Source organism: Macrobrachium nipponense, chromosome 41, assembly GCF_015104395.2.
Source record: "Macrobrachium nipponense isolate FS-2020 chromosome 41, ASM1510439v2, whole genome shotgun sequence".
In the NCBI taxonomy this organism is placed as follows: domain Eukaryota; kingdom Metazoa; phylum Arthropoda; class Malacostraca; order Decapoda; family Palaemonidae; genus Macrobrachium; species Macrobrachium nipponense.
The window spans coordinates 23591022-23611879 of record NC_061102.1 but is presented as its reverse complement, the minus strand read 5'-3'; the positions used below and the strand labels follow the sequence as shown (position 1 = coordinate 23611879).

Here is a 20858-nt window from a genome sequence, read left to right as displayed (position 1 = left end):
CTCTTTCTGGGTCTAGTAGTAGTAGTAGTGGGGGGGGATATACCTTTGAAACGGCTCCCTTGCTTCTTTTATTCCTCCTTGTTTGTGTTTGCTTGAGCTTCTTCTCTCTGAAATACCACATTTCTTTTATAAAATCTTTCCGATTCTCCACTTCCTCCCTCATTAGTACTACCAATAAGATTATATTTGCTACTAATTCCGCTTTATTTTTCTTGATATGGTGCTGCATAAAGCTATATCTATTTCTAATTCATTGTATGCTGGACAGTAAAGTAAGAAATGTTCTAAATTTTCATTTTGTTCCTCACAGTATAAACATTTTGTATCTTCTCCTTTTATCCTATTTCTATCATTTAATCCTAGTATACCTAGTCTGGCCCTACTGATCAGCATTGTTTTTTCAGTGTTATCATACCAGATTTCTTCTCTTATGTTTTCTTTATATTTTTTTTTCCTCTTTGTAGATGTCTTAATGTTGACTTTTCATTCATTTCTTTCTGCCATATTTTTCTGTCCCAATTGTTTATTATTTCTCTTAACTGTTTGTCTTTAACTGCTTCAATTTTACTTAAGTTTATATTTAGTTCTTTCATATACTCTTTTACTTGCATTATCCAGGGGTTTTTTTTGTTTTCATACTGATCCATTGTTATCTCATATAGGAGCCTATTTCCACCATTCTTCAGTGTATGTTTCAGGTAGAAAAGTTTATTCTTCACTATTCTAGATTGGGCAGGAAGAGGCCCCTATTTCAGATCTTAACGCACAACTTGCTGTGTAACTTGGCGCTTTCAATATTGCTCTGTATACTTTATTATCTATCTTCTGCAATTCATTTATTGTTTTCCTGTCAGTTTCATGACTTCCATTGCAATACATGAATGAAGGCATCGCTAGTCCTTTCCAGTACAATTTTCCTATTTTTACCCTGCTACAGCTTTTGTATTGATGACTGCATTAGCCATATTTTTGCCATCTGCTTTGCTTTAATTTGGGCCCTTTTTATCTGTTCTCTGAAGCAGTCTTTCATGTTGTTGATTGTTACTCCTAGGTATTTAATATTCTTAACTATTTTTATTCCTTCTATGTGCTCCATATTCTCCACATCATCGATACTGTACCAGTCGTTATATATTAGTATGTTTACTCTTGTCCTTGTTTATGTTTTGGAGGCCACATTCACCCGCGATTTCCATAAGGGTTTTTATTGATTTTGTTATTTCTTCTAGTGTGTGCCCTAGTATTAACCCGTCGTCTGCAATATAGTAGTGCCACTATCCTTATTACTTCATTTCTGAAACCTTCTGTTGTATTTTCTAATTTTCTATTATCAGGTACGTTATTAATAGAAAGAATATGGTTGAGCCATTGCATCCCTGTCTTATTCCATTAGTTACATTAGTTCTTTTTGTTCTATATTGTTTAAAGCATAGGCTTGTTACATCATTTGTATATATCTTTGCAACTGTATTTATTACTTCCGCAAGTAGTCTGTATTTCATCATGACCTCAATGAGCTTTTCCTATTAACTGAGTCAAATGCTTTTTGGAAGTCTATTTGATACTACAAATAATGGGTCCTTTCTTCTGTAAGTTTCTTGTATGCAGTATTGTAAGATATATAAATTATCGATTCCTCTCCTTTGTGTGTAAAGCCGGATTGCAGTTCATTCATTTTTCCTATATTTCTAATATGTTTTTCTATTTTATTTTGGTTCTCAGGATCCCCATGAAGATTTTATATGATACATTTGTTTAGAGCAATTGGCCTTAGATCTTTGACTGTGGGGGTTTTGTTTTTTGGGCGTGAGTGTTGTTTTTGACTTAAACCAGCTTTTCTGCGTTTTCCTCCGCCCTTCAGTATTTCACTTTAAACATTCTGCCAATTCTTTTTGGAGGTTGTTACTTTGTAAGAGTAATTTGAACAGTACTGGTGGGCTTCATTCCATCTGGTCCTGGTGCTTTTTTTGTCTTCATTTTCTCAAGTTGATTTTTTACATCTTCTTCTGTTATGTGGATTTCTTCCATGGGTCTAATCTCTGTCTCTGTTTGGTCATACACTCCATGCATATGTTCTCTTAAAGATATATGGCATTTCATCTGCTGTCCTAATCTTTTCACTATTGCTTCCATGTCATGTTTGTATTTTCGCCTTGGTTGGTTGGTTGGTTATAGGTCGAGGCCATTCCTTTACAACGGCGCCTCTTTATCGTAAGAGTTATTTTTAATTGTTAAGCTCTTTAATTCCTTTTTTTCTCTCTTTTCTTCCACATCTTATTTAAGGTCTCTTTTCTTATTTCAGTGTGTTCTTCTTTAAATAAGAATTTTACAACAATATCATTTTCATTTTCTTCATAAGGTTATTGAAGGCCAATTGATCTAATACGTTCTTCCCTGTAAGAAAAACAATATAAAAGAAAATTAAAAATATCTTCTGTATTTACACAAAACGGACAACAGGCGTTCCCATTCTGGTGCCTCTTTATTATATTTAGGTGCAATGAGTTGGTTTTTGCTCTAAAAAGAAGTATTGAACCAAAAGTGTTGTCGTAAATTTCTTCATCTTTTATTTCACTTTTCCACTTGTTATATATATTTACTGTCACTTTATTTTCCATGTCTTCTTTCCACTCCAGTGTGTCACAGATTCTAGCTTTGTCCTTAATTTCTGTTTTGGACATTCTTTCCAGTTTTCTTAAATTTATTTTAATTGCATGCATGTACTTTTCCATTGTTTTCCACTATTTTCTTTCCTTTCCTTGCATCTATAATTATTTTCTTCGGTAAATCTTTCCGGCCATTTATAGTATCATGTACTGTCGGCCAAAAAATTCTTGGCAGAGTTTCATATTTTTTCGTTCACCTGCCTGACCCACGATTCATGCCTTATTTATATATTTTTCTTTTCAAAGATGGAAGAAATCATATGTAATGACGTTAAAAACATTCACTGATATCTTTAGAACATTATTTTATGTTATTGTGTAAAACTATTTTCCATATAGCAAAACATAGTCCTTAAATTATCATTTCAATATTAAGTTGGGTAGTTGAACTATTCCATTTGTTAAATTTTACAGAAAACATTGGAATCTCACAAAATGCTATCAAATTTAAAACCAAAAAGAAAAAAAAAACGATATCCTAACAGTGTGATGTTATGTGCACGGGAATCTAATGTCAATGTGTCATTTATCGGTCTAAGAAACATCTCTCGATGAACGAGAGACAATTATTGCACTGCATTCGGTGCAAGTTCCTGTTAGAGAGATATCAAGAAAGCTTAATAAACCGTAGAGAATCATACATAAAAAAATCAAATTGTTTAAAGAACGGCAAAATTTAGAACATGGGCCTAGAGGTGGAACACCTCGAGACACCACAAGAGAGCAAGACAATACAGTAGTGTAAATGTTGCTGAGCAACATTCATTTGTGAATTTTGAATTCTAGTGCCTCGTATCATGACTAGCTCTACGCTTATGACTGGTGTCTGATGAATACTTTAGATGGAGAGGAAGAGATTTTTAAATCTACACTTGAAATCTTTGATAGTTGTCTAATGAAAAAGTAAACTTATCCTTGATGGATGAGAGATTCAGTTAGGCTTACTCTTTTTGTTTTGTTTTTTATCGGTGGCCAGTGAATAGGGAGGGAAACAGTTTCAATGATGCATGCATTTTTGTTCCTCAAAACCTAAAGAATACATTTTATTGGGAGATACTCTATTAACATCGGCCTAATCCTTCCATCACTCGTATACGCCACCTCCGCTTTCTTCTCCATCTCAGGTTACTCGATCCGACGAACTCGTATCGCGTGAAAGCATCACTAATGATAACGGTTATTTTAAAAATTCCCCGCACCGACAACGGACGCCTTAAAATAGATTTTATGAAAGTTTTTCTGTTCAAAGAAACTTTATCTTTCATTCCCCAAAATATGTGCATACACTCGTGTTACACCCTGTAGCCGTCAAAGAGCAACCCTTGATTAAAGCAGTAGGTTTTACTTGGAAAAAAAAAAAAAAAAAAAAAAACATGAAATAGACTTAAACGAGAACGTCACCTTTCATATTTCTTATCCTTTCAGCTACTTATAATATGCTTATGGTAGTAGGTGTAGGTATAAATGTGAAACTAATTTGAATTAATTTCTATTTAGAAGAAATGAATAGCTTCAGAAAGATCAACCTAAGAAAGCTTTAATGAAAGTAAGCCTTTCTTAATGTATTCGTCAGTTTTGACTCCCACAGCTTTCCAACGTGTCCAAATGAAACAGGATGATATGCAAGGAATTCGATAAAAAATAAGACTGAATAAGGTCTGAGTTAATTATGTTAAGCAATTATGAAAAGGATAAGAAGAAATGCGAACATGGTTAATAAAACAAGAATAACGGGATTAATCAAATAAGCAGATTAATATATAATATATATATATTATAAATATATAATATCTATATATTCTATATATATATATTATATTATATATTATATATTTGTCGATTTAAAAATTCATTAATCATACGTATCTGATAGAGTATACTGCTGAAAATAGACCTAGGCTAATCATGTGGGAAAATCAGAAGTCCAATTTAGGCCCACTAAATGTGTCATGCAAATTATTTTATTGATCAAAGGACAAAATTAGTTTAATTAAACATCGTTTTCAAGAAATTTTAACGCCTTGATGTATTAGTTATCGGCTGTAGGAGACGAAATGACAGCACCCTAGTGCAGTACGACACGTTGAGTAAAGACTCGAGCGGCAGCAAAGCCAACTTCAAAATCTTCGGTATGCTGTCACGAAGATAGATTTGAGAATAAAATTAGAAATCGTGGACCCATCGGTATATATTTTCCTTACAAGTCTACTCAATTCTAATGTAATTTATTTCAAGTATAGCACCTTTGAAAGGAAATGTTATTTATTGTTAAGTAAATAATCTGGCACCTGCATATGGCAATATTTCCATAACGAACAATGAATTAAGAAACTACGCCAATTCTTCGTTGGCCGTCTGTACATAACTTAGCTTTCCACTTATAATTCTGCTTTTCATGGAAGATGCTCCTATCCCCCCCCCCCCTTAATGTGGCTATTACTGTACTTCTACAAGTTCCTAACATTTTTATATAAACCCCATTCTCTATTCTTTGCAATTTTTCTATCCAACTCTTACAATTAGTAGTACTAGTTCTACCGTGCTGGATTATTTATTTTTAATAATAATAATAATAATAATAATAATAATAATAATAATAATAATAATAATAATATTGTCTCTTATCACTGATCTCAATTTAGTAGCTAACATAGACACATTTCCATACATTGCAAAGATATCAGGAGAAAATTCAAATAAAATACCCACACCTAACACACAGCGCCGGATCTAGAAATCTTTCAAGGGCGTGTGGGCGGTCACTTAGGATTCATCATGTATAATGTATGTAGGCTACACACATGCGGTACACTCGGCAAAAAAACTTAAGATACAGTTTTTTTAAATCTTCGGACATATATTGTTCAATAATGCCACACCTGGCAACTCTTAAAAGGGGGCGGAGCTTCAAAATAATAGCGTTTGTTGCTTTCTAGATTTCCATCAACTTTACACCATAAAGATTCTGTTGAGGTCCTATAATCATTTATACTTGAATGTAGAAACAAGCTCTATATTATTCGTTAATTGGTTTGGTAACGTCAGTTGAGGGTAGAATATCGATCATCCTTTTTTAAAACCTACTGTTAAACCTTATTTATAAGTAATGTTTGACACTAAACTGACGTAAAATTCATACGTAATTAAAGACGTATCTTAAACAATGAGAGAAAGGGTTTTAAAATTTGGCAGTACTTGTGGAGATCGTGAGGAACAATACAGTAAAGAATGGAATATTATGACGATAGAGAGAGAGAGAGCGCGCGCAAGCATAGGCCTATCGATAGAGATACTTGATTCATTATATTTACTTTGAGAGGTTAAATGAAAATATTTTTTCAAATGTTTCAAATGTGGAGAGAGAGAGAGAGAGAGAGAGAGAGAGAGAGAGAGAGAGAGAGAGAGAGAGAGAGAGAGAGTGCAAGCATAGGCCTATCTATAGCGATACTCAATTCATTATATTTACTTTGAGAGATTGAGTGATAATATTTTTTCAAATGTTTTAAAAGTGGAGAGAGAGAGAGAGAGAGAGAGAGAGAGAGAGAGAGAGAGAGAGAGAGTATTATAGTACTGGTGACGGACTTGTGACGTGGGGGAAAGGCAGAAGAAAATATAATGAATTAAGTATATCTATCGATCGGCCTATGCTTGCGCGATATGATATGACTGCCAAGATCGTGCTGCACTATGCTAGATAAAATTTGAAGGATCACAATATTCAAGTTAATTCTCTAAGAAATTCATACCCTAATCTTAATTACATTCGACAGTTGCCGTAGCATTCAAAGATTGTAAAAAGACGTGGAAAATTTTAGACACAGCGTACGGTCATTCTTGCTCTCTTGATATAGTCTTTACTTTTGAAAATCGGGTTTCATCCACAAATCATTCACGAAAAAAGCTGTGTTCAGTAAAAATATTTATTACCACAAATAACTCAATATGTATTGCACAGCCAATTAAAGTTTTATATGTGGGAGATCTTTCAGCCTTGCGGCAAAGAAATGCAGTCGTGTAGGGCTGTAGGCTACTACGAACCACTTCGTAATGGGAGCATATAGCCAGAAAATCTTTGAGCTGACATGCTACTTTAACCTTGATTAAGATTTATGTTTAAAGACAGTAGCTTTGTAAACAGTAATTAGTATTCGATCCATGTCAACGTCAAAGTAATCAAAGTGTGAAATCCGTTACGTTAGCCAGTATCCAGTGACTTGCGCTTTCCCGCTCGAAGTTCTAGGGCTCCTCCTCACATCATAGAAAACGCTCTTGCGGATGCAACTAGATTTGTTCAACCTACCTTAGTCGTTGCAACATTGAGTGCCATTGACGTCAGCTAACTTTAATCGCTTTGAAATACAAACATAAGTTTGTAGAAACTAAAATAATTGCATTCACCACCTACGATGATGCAATATATCCCCGTTCATGAAGCAAAACGAGTAAATATTGTCGTCGTGATACATAGTACTAAAATCAGAAATTCACATTCTATTTACCAGATCTCTCTGAACGAATCCATCTGAGAAATTCCAATTACTTCGGACATATATCGTGTTTTTAAGAATCGGAACGGTTTTGTTTTGCAGTTTTAATTTATATGATATAATTTGCAGTATATTTTCATATTCTAGAGTAAATTTAGCGATATTATGTCTTTTCAGTAAAAACAAATGGGAAATTGGATGAACGAAAGCTAATGAAAACTGTATCTTCAGTTTTCTTGTCGAGTGTACATATACGTATTAATGCTTATACTACATGTATGCACACACATACGTAATTTACAAAGTAGTAGTAGTGGTTAATGTTTTTATTGTTTACAGCAAAATTTGGCTGCTAATAATGAGTGAAAGACAATTTTTCATTATTAATATCTAAGAGGGGTGGCACGTGCTCGGGTGGCACGTGCTTGACCCGAGCACGTGCCACCCCTCTTAGATATTAACATTTTTTCATTATTAATATCTAAGAGGGGTGGCACGTGCTCGGGTCAAGCCTTTAAATTCACAATTGCTAACAGAATGTAGATTTTGTATCTATTCAAAAAGTTTAATCGCGCAATTACAATGCACGTCTTTGTAGCTATTATGGATGACAATGAGAAGGAAATTCTGACGAATGTTATTGAACAATTGTAAAGAGACTCTTCAATTATGATAGTTGCAGAAACCAGGAAATATATCTAATTCTGGATATTTGTGAAATCCGTCTCTAATTAAGCCTCATTTACACGAGTCAAGTAGAGAGGCAAGTCAAGTGTGCAAGTAACTTTACGTGTGTAAACATTACACTTTACCAATTGTTTGTGCAAGGTAAATAAGAAGCAAGCTGACGGTCAAGCTGAAGAGCAAGTCAAGTGAACAGACACTATAGGTCTATTTTGAGACCAGTTGCTTCTCCCCCATTACCCACTGGCAAGTTACTTGCTATCTACTTGACCTGTGTGAACATGCACTTAATTGACAACCCTTATCATTTTTCATTCCAGTTCGGTTGCAGACGTTGTGCCGAATTCAGGAATTTTATTTTACTCATTTTTTTATATTATCAGAAATTCCTGCAAAGTTGACTGAAGGTATATGGTGCGATGAGTGTTTGTGGAACATGCATACCGGAATATATCGAAACAAATTAAGGCGGCACAACAGAGGGCTCTCATTGACAAATGCAAGGAAATGGAAATTGAAAACTATACATTTAATTATGTAAAACAGAAAATTAAAAATTTAAGCAATAACAAAGTAAAGTAGAACAGTCAGAAAGATGCTGGCACTCAAGATGTATAGTGTAATGAGCCTCCAATTAAATGGTAATTAATGCATCTCTCATCAAGGTGTCATTTTTCTGTATCTCTGGGCTTATCAAAAACTCTTGGGGGCATTCTTAAAAGAGCTGCTGAAGCCCCATGTTTGTTTCTCCATTTTAGCCATTCCCTCACCCAAATTCGCTTTTCTTGAGTAACCTCCCTCTCAATTATATTTAATAACTCACTGTACAATAACTTGGACATATTTTTAATTACAGTCTTCGTAAGATCCATTGTAAAACAAATGCACGTACAGCACAAACTGAGAGGCTATTTGCCCGATTCACTTGCTTTGTGTACAAGCACTTACCCTATGGTACGTGTCTTTAAAAAGAGAAGCGGTCCACTTGCTCGTTTGACTTGCCTCTCTGTTTGACCCGTGTAAATGGGGCTTAAGTGGTGACAGAAAAATAAATAACTTTCTTGCATCGAAGCCTAAATACATTTCTCTAATTACCACCTGAGGCAACTGATTTGTGCTTTAAGCTGAGCTTTATATATATCAATATGAGAGAGATTAAAACTACGTAACAGGGAAACTTTTTTTTAATTTCTTTCCTATATAATTATGAAAAAGATTCCAGATTAAAATATAGAATTTGCTGTCAAAATATAAGAAATCTTATATTTCCTACACCTCTCAAAACTATACGCTGTAGTGTTAGATCTTTTTTCTTAATTGGGAAAAGTATTTCAGTTTTGCTCTCCTAGATTTCTATTTTTATTGTAGGGGGTGTATGCATTTGTACTTCGTCCAGCTGTTATTATTATTATTTGTTTTGATTAAATTCACCCGTTAGCCTTTATCTCTTGGCATTTGTTTTCTGACTGAATGTTAGTGAATGACACCACTGGCCCTGCAGCTAAACTTACGGATGGAGATTCCAATCCATCTTGACTATAATAGCTGGCAAAAGTGGGCGGAGCTCCGTGTGTGAACGATCTCAGCGGGAATCTGGTCACGACCAGGTTGCTAGCTTGATGTTTGTCAGACTGACAGGTGGTTCAGTGCATGGGTTTGTCTGCCGAAATAAAGCTATCGCGCACTTCTGTTCTAGAGAGGATGCCATGTCTCCCGAGACAAAATCTTTGTTCAGACTGAAATCGGTGCGGAGATCGTTCATACCAAGACGGAATAACATAGTTCATACTGTCTGAATAGTGCGCGCGTTTGTCGATAACGACATTCGTTCAGTGCATGGGGGCCTTTACACTTAGGCTTAATGATAAGAGACAGATAGCAATTTAGAACCAGAAAGGTACCTATGATCCAAGATATATACCCAATATACAAACAAGAATGTGAACTATGCAGAATGAGGCAATGAATAGAATACAAAATTTAAGCCAAAGGTCAAGCATTTTACAATGAGGTCACTCAGTGCTGAAAGGGAATTTGAGAATAGAGGGACTTTAAAAGGAGGACAACCTCGCAGTTACACTGTGAATCAACTGTTACGATAGATTGGAAAGTAAGGTGGGCGAGACAATGAACTGAGGCACAGTCGACGGAATAAATGGTTACAAATACGTATGGGCCAAAGGGATGTAGCAAAGAACTAATGGCAACCCCATTTCCCCCCTAATGGAATATGCAGAATGAGACGGAAGAGTTTTTCAGCCACATTTCGATTGGCTACTTGCTTGATTTTCACAGCCGACAGTTCTACTGTAAGGACAACATCCTTCACTATTTTTATTTCACTACAACGACTTGCTAAGTTACAATTTACTTCATCTTATGTAGAATTCTCTGGCCTTTCCGAAGATATAATCTAAAACAACCACCTAATAAATCATCAGTACCCAGAGACCTGCCTCTCTGTCTTGTCCTCACACTACCACTAATTTAGTACATAGTGGTGATTTAACATGGATATAACAAGCTTTAAAACAATTTCTTTGTATCTTTCAGCATGGATATGTTCAATTAGAAAAAAATATATAAATAAATAATCAAGGCAGATTATATTTCATGATAAATAAATAAATACATAATCAAGGCAGATTATATTTCATGATAAATAAATACAAGCTTTGCTCAATTCATCACTGATATTTTCTCATATGAGTTCTCCATATTGTCAGTCAATGCACATTCATTGATGTTAAAATACATTTATGACAATAATTAACATTAAGTTCAAGTGGAGATGGTGGACTTGATAACTAGTTTTCTTTTCAATAAATTCATTTACCCATCTCCTTTAGCATTGCTTGACAATTAAGGCAATAATGTTGCTCTTAATCACAGAATAGCCCTTCCTGCTTACAAAACACACACTTTTCTTATTCTACTTTTCAAATGTTTATTTGGTGCTAGATGAAGGAAATGGGTTCTATATTTTGTCAGCCTTTTCATACTCATATTGAAATTAACTGATATTCCAGCAAAACTCAGAGAAATGTCAACACTTTAAATAGTTAAAATGAATGGGTTCCTAAAGGCTGTTAAAATTCGTATCTAAGGCTTGAACTGAATTCTGGTTTAGCTATCTGGTTTGACAGCCAATTGTAAAGCTAACCCACAATTATTCTAGGGGTTCTTACCCAACATCCAACCCAAGAAGAGCTCTCAAGACTTTGCACGGTTGTCAGAAGATACTGTTTTTGTGGACAAATATACAAGGACAAAAAGCAGCTGCACTCACCGATTAGTTTCCACAAATGTTACTTCATGTTCCTCAGCAACAAAACCGAGTTTTCTCTAATTGCCCCATATGATATGGTGGATCCTATGTCTCAAATTCCATAAAAAAAACTTTCAAGCTCCAACTCTATAGACATGAGGACTAGGTCTCCCTTGACGGTTTAAAGCTCACTTACTTGGAAGATGACAAATTCCTATCCATCACAGTATCCAGACTTGGATGTCAAGTTCGATCTCCACAAGAACTTAATCTGTATCAAAATAAATTTTTGTAAACTTTATGTCCTGTGTCTGCAAATGCCAATATAAAATTCAAATTTCATTTTTACAGCCCTATTTTCAATAGCAACCTAGTCCTTATTGGTACCCTGCAAGGCATCTAATTAAGTGGTGTACATTATCTATAATTCATTCACAGCAATGAAAATCACCTATAATAACTGCATATTGCTGTAGTACTTCTTTTCTCACTCTAGATACATGATACTGTTAAATTCTTTTTGCATACTGACACAGCACAGTACTACATTCCTTTCCAAGATGTATATTATCAGTGTATATTACATACTGCATATAAAAATATAAGGCAGTCCCCGGGTTACGACGCCTACAACACTCATCTGGCAGATGGAATGTGACACCAAAAATGCAAAATAATCAATATTTGAAGTTTTTTTATGAAAAATGCAATAAGAATGCAGTTTACATAGTTTCCAATGCACCCAAAGCATTAAAAGTAAGGTTTTCTTAGGATTTTTTAGGGTATTCCGGCTTACGATGCGTCTCAAGAACGGAACCCCCGTCGTAACCCAGGGCTGCCTGTAAAGGCAAACACGGTAAATATGTGCAAAATTGTCGGGTTTTCTATCTAAAACTGGTTTAATCATAATTCTCTTTGAATATAGTCCCTTTGAAAAAAAAAAATCAACCCTCTAGAAGATATCCCCATACTACCTGTATTTGGGAGAAAAATCAGCCCTCTAGAAGTATCCCCAGTGAAATCCCAATGGGTGAGATTTGTATGATGTCATTTGATATTGTAATCTCGTAAGGTTATCATCATCATCATTATTGTTTGTTTGTTTCTATGGTGTTTTTACGCTGCATGGAACCAGTGGTTATTTACCAACAGGACCAATGGCTTTGTGGGACTTCCGAACCAGGTCGAGATTGCACTTCTATCACCAGAAATACACATCTCTCACACCTCAATGGAATGCCCGAGAATAGAACTTGCAGCCAACGAGGTGGCACGCCAACACCATACTGACCATACAGCTGGCTTCAAGGATGTGTTAATATTACATATGTATTTTAGATCTTACTTTACGTGATTTCCAAGTGTTGATCACATTAATCAGACTACTTGTCTATATATAATGCTGTAGTTGCATCTTATTATTTAAACTAACAATGAAATTATCCAGAGAAATAAAGAAGTACTAATTAACATATTTATGTACCGAGGATTCATGAACAATCACAAAACAGAAAAGCCAAAGAGCAGGAACCAATAATTGTGATGTTTTCTACACCACAGTCAACAGTCAGCTGGGAATGTTTGCATAACTGATAATGCATCTCCCTGCCCAACATGTGAAGAGGATACAAAAATAACTATGTACTATTACTCATCTGACTACCCATTGTGTAATACAGTACTACCAGCATGTAGTAATGGCATGCAAGTGAGACTTCAGTAAAGCTACAGTTTGTATTTATGTATATATAACCATATTTTAAGGAATAGTACAGTTGATATAAAGGGTATAAAAATTTACACAGCCTCCAAGATATGCTTTTAAAGCCTATTTTTATAAAGAATTAATTTGTACATCAGTGAAAATGCCATCTACAAAGAAGATACACGTTAGTGCAAAATTTACAAATAATTTCAATATAAAATTCCTTTAACGAATACTATAATACAGGAATAACCATCATTTACATACAGTTATCATACAAGGACCTAATTCATTTCAGCATTTACAATTTAATTTTTGTTCTAAAGAATCATTTATGAGTAGAGCTGGCAACATAAAATGGTAGTACCCACATTTCCCACCATATAAGACACCACAGTGTAAGGAAGATGTACATTTGGCAAAACATTTTGGAAAAATAAAAAAAACCACATTTTCCCTAAAGGGAACCATTGGTTGGTGTGGTCATTCACTACCTGCAGTGCTCAGACTGCATGTACACATCCACACTTCATGGTAAGTGCACCAAGCATTACCAGTACCAGGTAATGCTGCCCCTGTCTTGTTACAAATTAAGACTATGGCTCGAGCCTAAGGCTATTCATTACCTTAACAATATATAAATGAATTAATCTAACCACCACAACAAGGTTTTACTGGTATTACTGTTTACCAGTGACAATTCATGTATCAACAAGGCCGACAACGATGCCATGATTTGTCTGTGTACAATGTTACACCGTAATTGAAATGGTTGTCTCATATCTACAACATCAAGACAGTAATCTAGCAGATTTTACATTAATTTTTTTTAATATTCAACTGATGAGTCATCCATACTATGAAATAAAGAATAAAATGCTGCGGTAGCTAGATAGGCCATAAAATGTTGAGAAATAATGTACAGCCATTGAATGATTTGCTCTGCAATTAGTTTCTATGTTAATTTAAAATTATTTTTATTTGTAATCATTATCTAATAACTCATTAACATGGTGTTTAGGTGTTAGTGCAGTACTGGTAACCTTCACTCCTACACCTACCAAATCTTACCCTCGGGATATTAGATACAGGGTGATTTTTTGAAGGAATTTTTTGGAAAAGTGTGTCTTATATGGCAGGGAACACAGTATTTCAGGATAATGTTTAACACTTTTAAATTTACTTAATATGTATGGTTAAAGCATTTTGATTTAGTAACTCATATTAATAATATCCACAGAACCCAATGCTTCCTCAGCAAAAGAGAGAATCTTACAATTTTTATTGTCTTCAACCCTTCTTATAAAATACAATACAGGTATCAGAGTTTAGTATGCCATCAGACACATAAATCTTTAGAATGACAAAAAAATATCAGTTGTATTCAGATTAAAAAAAAAATAAAATAGAATGCTCTGATGTGTACAGTAGATCAAGAGGTTACAGACAAGATGCCTATTGTCCTTCAAGTCATTTAATATGGCCTTAATAAAGGAAAGCATAGCGTCAAATAGGTGCAAAAGTGTGCTTAGTTTAGAAAAAAAAAAAAAAAAAATATAGGTCTCTACAGGAGATGTAGGCATAAACTAATGATAACTTACACATAATATTGAATCCATGTTGTACCAAGAATCAAGAGAAGCAACATCTAGAATTGGATTAAAAAAAAAAAAAAAATGAAGATGACAAGAGATGTCAACAAGTGCAACAAATATATAAAAAAAACTTGGGAAATGCATGTAAGGCAGTCCCCAGTTATTGGCATGGGTTCCATTCTCGCAACTTGACCATAAACGAAAATTGCTGATAACCGAAAATCATCGGGGCTTATGAGCGCCAATAACCAGTTGATGGCATCTCTGTTAGGTATGTATCAGCGACAATACCTGATTATTGGCACTGATAACCAGAAATCAGTGCATTTCGGTGTCACTGATTTTCAGCACTAGACAAGTTCCATGAAACCAGATCGCTGATAATTGACAATGTTGACACGGTAGATAACTGGGGACTGCCTTACAGTACTAAGCAAGGATTTGAAACTGAATTCTTAGAAAGAATATTAATATCCAAGCATGGCACGGAAAAGGAGCTACAAATTAGAATCTTCTCTAGAAACAGGTGTTAGACAGTTTGCATCCAGTCACGAAGAGATTATCTACAGCCACCTAAATGAGTACCACACAGTCTCTGACAGGATTATATAGAAGTGAGACAATTTCTTACAAAGCGCCTAGAACAGAAATGCTACTTATAACTGAGGCCATAACATCAAGAGCATTAGCAACTACATATGCTTAATATAAAAAGGGTCATAGTAAAGGGATCTTGACTATGAACTTGGAGAAATAATAAAACAACCAATAAACTGAAATTTCATTAAATCCTAAATGCTGTAATGAACAGGTCAAGAAGCACACATGGAAGCTAAAATACCATGACTAGAAATGGAAGGTATGGTGGAAGGACGAAGATCAGTGGGAGTCGGCAGATGATGAAAAAATCTGCTGAGTCTTCATGCACTGCACATTAAAGATACACAAGACATGACTGAGATGACACAAGACAGAGAGATAGGGAGGGGTCAGGTGAGTGTTAACCGGTCATAATGAGGCCCATGAACAAACAGCAAGAAATTTGTTAGTTTATGTACACAACATCCTTTCAAACAGAGATCATATTGGGCTATAAAAAGACCATTGTTAATGTGGGCAAGATCTAGATCACCAAGGTTAAAATTACTGTAGCATAATTTAACAAGACTAATTAGTTAAAATCTTTTATACATAATTGTATCTCATTGGACTCTGAAAATATTCAAAACCTAAATGTGCCAGTTGGGTTTGAGGTAAAAATTTTTAATTGCTGGAATATGACTATAGCATTTATACATATTATGATCCATGAACATCAACTACATCAATTTCATTCCAAAATCCTCATTGTGATCCTTCTCCGTTTTACAGTTAAAAAAAATTAAATACATATTTCTCCTATAGTACTACTAGTCACTACATGAATGGAACCGATATGGTATAACGACCTTGTAATTGGTACCTTCAAAAATTAAATTACCTTCTTAATATCATTAGCTTGCAAAAAATTTCATTTTAAATTGTACCATAAAAAATCATACAAAATTCAAACTGTTCAAATACAAAAGTGGGCAGATGTCTTACAATGCTACTTGGAACAAGGTTTTGAGACTACTAGCTCCACGTTAATCTTGGCAATTTAGTTTCAATTGGTATCAATCAATCTTCGTGCATTTTTTCAATATTATATGTTGCCATCTGCAGTAGTGTATTTTAACACACCATATATCTACTGGTCAAATACACATGCTTTGGTTTGTAGGAGTGGTTTTCGAATATTCCCCGGTACTATGAAACAAATAACTTTTATATGTGTAATGCTTTGTATTCACATTCTTATTATTATATGCCATACTTATAAAAAAACATGGAAGTAGTATTAATGTTTTTCTGATTTCTTTCTTCATTTATTGGCTAGCCTGCTTAAATAAAATACAGTAAATAGAACTGAAGCAACTGAAAAACTAATATCAATAATATGTACTAGTAAATAAAAGTCTCTATAAAAACTTTAGTAAATTAAATTAACTTTACTAGACAGATACTTTTGGTAGCGGGGATTAGTTCATGGCCATTTTCCTCATCACAGGAGAACCTTAAAGTGAAGGGACAAACTAAAAAGGAATGGATAAGGGAGGGTGACAGAAATTTCTAAACATAAGTTAATTTTACTGGTACTATAGTAATATAAATTTAAATTGCAGAATAAATTCTTGAATGTTGTAAAGCATTCCAAAAGACAAAGATTTCAGCATTATAAAAAAAAAAAAAGAGAGAGGGACGATTGAGAAGTTAATAAGTTCATTCTATGATCCATGTAGTTCCACATTTTTGGTGAATATGAACAGTAAATTTCTGAAATCAAGAAGTGGCGTATGATGACTAATTCATAGTTTAGCAGCTACACAATTGAATATCAAATTCTTATAAACTGTAGCTAGCTTTAAGGATTTGAAATAAAACTTAAAACACATTTTCAGGTACTAGGACTGAATCTGAAAACAAAATAGAAAACAGGAAATTAAATTTGTATAAGGCAAAACCAACTTTAAAAGCAACCCATCAATCCCATATTTTTACTTTGATATATCAGTCTCAAATGTCCCTGTATTCAACAGTGTTTTGTCTATCACACATACCCGAGGGTATAAATGGTGCATGCATTGAGAGACTACCATTCCTCTACTGTTTAGTACAAAAGAGATTGTTGGGTACTATTGCAGATGGATATTTGCAACCATGACTGTGGGCATGTAGTACATGATTGATGGGATTATGATAATAAACAGTGTATTTAAATTATTTATCTGAAACAATCATGTTCTCTCAGATAAACCCTAACCTGCAATATTTTTTAAAATAACAACTTGATCTCTCTGACACACCTTTAAATCTAAAAAAACCTAATGTATGCCAACCACAGCAATTTTCTTTTATTATTATTATTACAATGAGATACTTTGCCCAGAACTAGGAGTTAAAATTCCTATCTCTCACACATACTTTACTCAATATTTTGCAACCCTGAAAACTTAATAGCTTTTCTTCTTCATCCCCAAATGCCAATAAAAAATACATACTGTTTTAACATAATTATCAGCAAACTGTTTAAAGAGTGCTGATATGCATATCTATGTGCATATAAGGACACATCTGTCCCTTTTTAATAACTCTTCTTAGATGTTTACCCAATCAAAAAAATCGTTGTGAAAGGTAATATTCATTATTTGATACCCACCACTTCCAAGTGCCGGTCTCTCTACATTACATCAAATGAAAGTAACATTGAGCAGGAACTTGAAAGAGAAGCTTTTGCCAGACATCACAAACAGTTAATCATTTGGGGATGAGGCCCTGACAAATCAGGATAACGAGTATGTATTATGCAACCCCAGTTCACTTACACCCAAAACATTGAGCTATGAGAGGCACAGGCAAGAAATGAGAAAAAGGGCTTCTCTGAGATATACAGGCAATAAATCTGAGAGAGAGAGAGAGAGAGAGAGAGAGAGAGAGAGAGAGAGAGAGAGAGAGAGAGAGAGAGAGAGAGAGAGAGAGAGAGAGTTTAAAATAAAATTCTTTGTAAGTGCAATTAGATCAACTGCCCTAATATCAGATTTACTTTACTACCCTCTCAAACAATGAGCTGCATAGAGAATAGGGAATAACTTTCAAGTGTCTTTAAAGTGCTAGATACTATGCAATGCCACTAAAGTCTGCACTGGAGACAAGATCTAAATAAAAAAATATTTACATAGTGAATCACTGCCAAAATAGAAAAAGTTATTTTTCTCACAAATTAAATCTTTATCGCAAAAGATCTTTAAATCTCTACCAAACATAACACCAGATAGGGTTTGCAATATGTTTACCAATCAACATAAACTTTGGAACAGAAAGAATGGCAAAGAAAGGTAGCGTAACTATACATCACGGAATATCCTGAGAACTGTACTTAAAAAACTGACAGGCAAATACTACAATATCCCTCCCAGCCTTACACATAGTAGAACATCAAATTCAAAATAATACTTGTGATCTGCAGTTCAGGGTTCTGATGGGTGGCAATGAATTTAAGATATATGCTTTTCTGACATACCTTTTCAGAGAAAATACATGAGTACTGTATTGTATTTACTGAAAATGAATTAATATTGTATTATGGACTTCATATATCACACATTCACTGTCACATACTTAGCAAATGGATAAAAGATGAATTAATATTGTATAAAGGATTTCATAAATTCACTCAGTTTTATACACTGAATCTGTATAAAAAAAAAAAAAAAAAAAAAAAAAGCAAATCAATACTGCATTCAACATTAAAAGTACATCTTAGGATTTTGAAAATATTACATTCTAGATACACAAACATACTGATTATGCAAATCAGTACAAACATTAACAATTCCAATGTTGAGGTATAATGTTTGATATTATTATAAAAATACTGGGCCCATTTTTAATCTCTGTTAAGCACAAACAAAAATGAACAATTTGTTAAAAACCACAGAAAAACAAAAGAGCACATTCTTGATACAACCTTCTTTTTAAAAATTGTTTTTAGTAATTAGAAATATGAACAGATTACTTATATTCACCATAATCACTTATTGAAAAGTAGTACCTCTTATAACACTGTAAGTCCCACACAATAAATAAATTAAATATCACCACTTCAGTAACAATGTGATATCCATTGTGCTGTATTCCAATCCACAGCACAGAAAAACCACATTATAAATGGTACATCCCAGTGTTCTGATAAATATTATGTTCACACTTTATGAGACAACTTTTACATTACTACTTCAAATGTTATGTCACTTATCTGGATCGATAACACCTGACACTAAAGAATTTTACTAAAAGTTTGTACAAAAAAAAAAAAAAAAAAAAATTAATGAGACGCACAAAGTACTTCATGCCATTATTATAACCAGACTGATTTAGAAAATCACCTAAGTTATTAAAATTCCAGAGACTATGTACAGACTTTTATATATACACATATCAGTCAACTTGATCACTACATTCATTCCACAAGTGGTGTCTTTACCATATCAAACAAATGAAATACCAAAAGCACCTATTGAGAATCTACTCCATTACTCCACAGCCACATATCACACTGGCTGCTGCCCAAAATAACAACTGACTAGAACATCATCGTGTCACGAAGACATCTGGAGAAAGTTGGCTGCCATTAATATGAAAAATGATGACAGCAGAAAAAGGCCAGGAGGAACTGATGACAATAATCGGTATTCAAAGTCTGAAAAAAATAAAAAGAGTATGTATGGTTATTTAATTCGAAACTACAAGAAAAGTGCAATGCAATTTAAATTACAGACAGGAAAGCTACAGTGAAAGTATTCTTCTAATCCAAATTTAAATGGATTTCACCTCTGGTGACTAATGATAAGTGTGGCTACTAGAAGTTGTAAATCAGTATTTGAGTTTAGTAAATCTAAAACTTGCCTTAAAAATTAAAACTCAAAAGTATATATCATTAACTCCAATACTGTTTAATACAATAATTCTAAAGTAAGTATTACAGTTACAAATATCATTAATACGTACTACTGTCTATGTATGAGAGAAGACAGAAAAGATATGGCTTACCACATACAAGCAAAACTTTATATAAAAATGTTAATGACCACTGCGTTAACATTCTTATTCTCATGGGGCTTGGGTTTGTTCTCAAAGAATATGTATATTAATGGGTAGTTGGTCAGTAATATATTGTAACTTTTCAAAATTTAATAATTGGATAAATTGAAAATATGACAAACCCTTCAAGGCAGTCAAAGAAAGACTGACGCATCACAAGGTATCAAGCCTAGTTGGTGACAAGCTTCCACCTCGTATACACGAGTTGCCAGTTGCCACAGATTCCTTGCTTTACAATCTTTGTTTTAAGCAGTTTCCAGCTGGCGCTAAGACCTAACGTTTTTTCCGCGCATGAACAAGTTGAAGATTCTGACAAAATTTCTTTCAAAACTGATATATCAGATATATAATATATACATTTCTAGTTGAAAGTTGGACAATCACCAAATGTGTTTAATTGTGTGAGTTGTTCTGCATTCTTTGCATTGATGGACTGAATCATGTGATTGATACATAAAATGCTCATTAGTTTGTCTAGCAAGATCAGTTCAAAGATAGGATATTACGAGCTTGTCTAGCAAGATCAGTTCAAAGATAGGATATTATTCCTTTAAAGTAGTCATCATTTTGGAGTGAAGACAGCACCACAATCCAATAATGGATTTAATCTGTATTCATTTTTTATTGTCAGTTCACTATTCCACTACATATTCCATATTGTCAGCCATTTACTAAAGATGAAAGGTTTAAAAGAAATAAAAAATCACTGACAGAAACGTATTTGGTAACTAGGAGGCAATGAAGAAACTATTACAACTCAAAAGACTTTACAAC

The 20858-nt window shown here is 34.0% G+C and overlaps 1 protein-coding gene across 1 annotated transcript in view; it reads right to left on the bottom strand.

The window, feature by feature from the left end:
• Positions 1–12919: 12919 nt before the first annotated feature.
• The window catches only part of LOC135212599 (glycerol kinase-like), a gene marked incomplete in the record, with an annotated part of 99164 nt that continues 91225 nt past the window's right edge, over positions 12920–20858 (bottom strand). Inside the window, 1 exon segment of the mRNA XM_064246157.1 lies at positions 12920–19683. Within this exon segment, the coding sequence (XP_064102227.1) occupies positions 19583–19683 (101 nt within the window).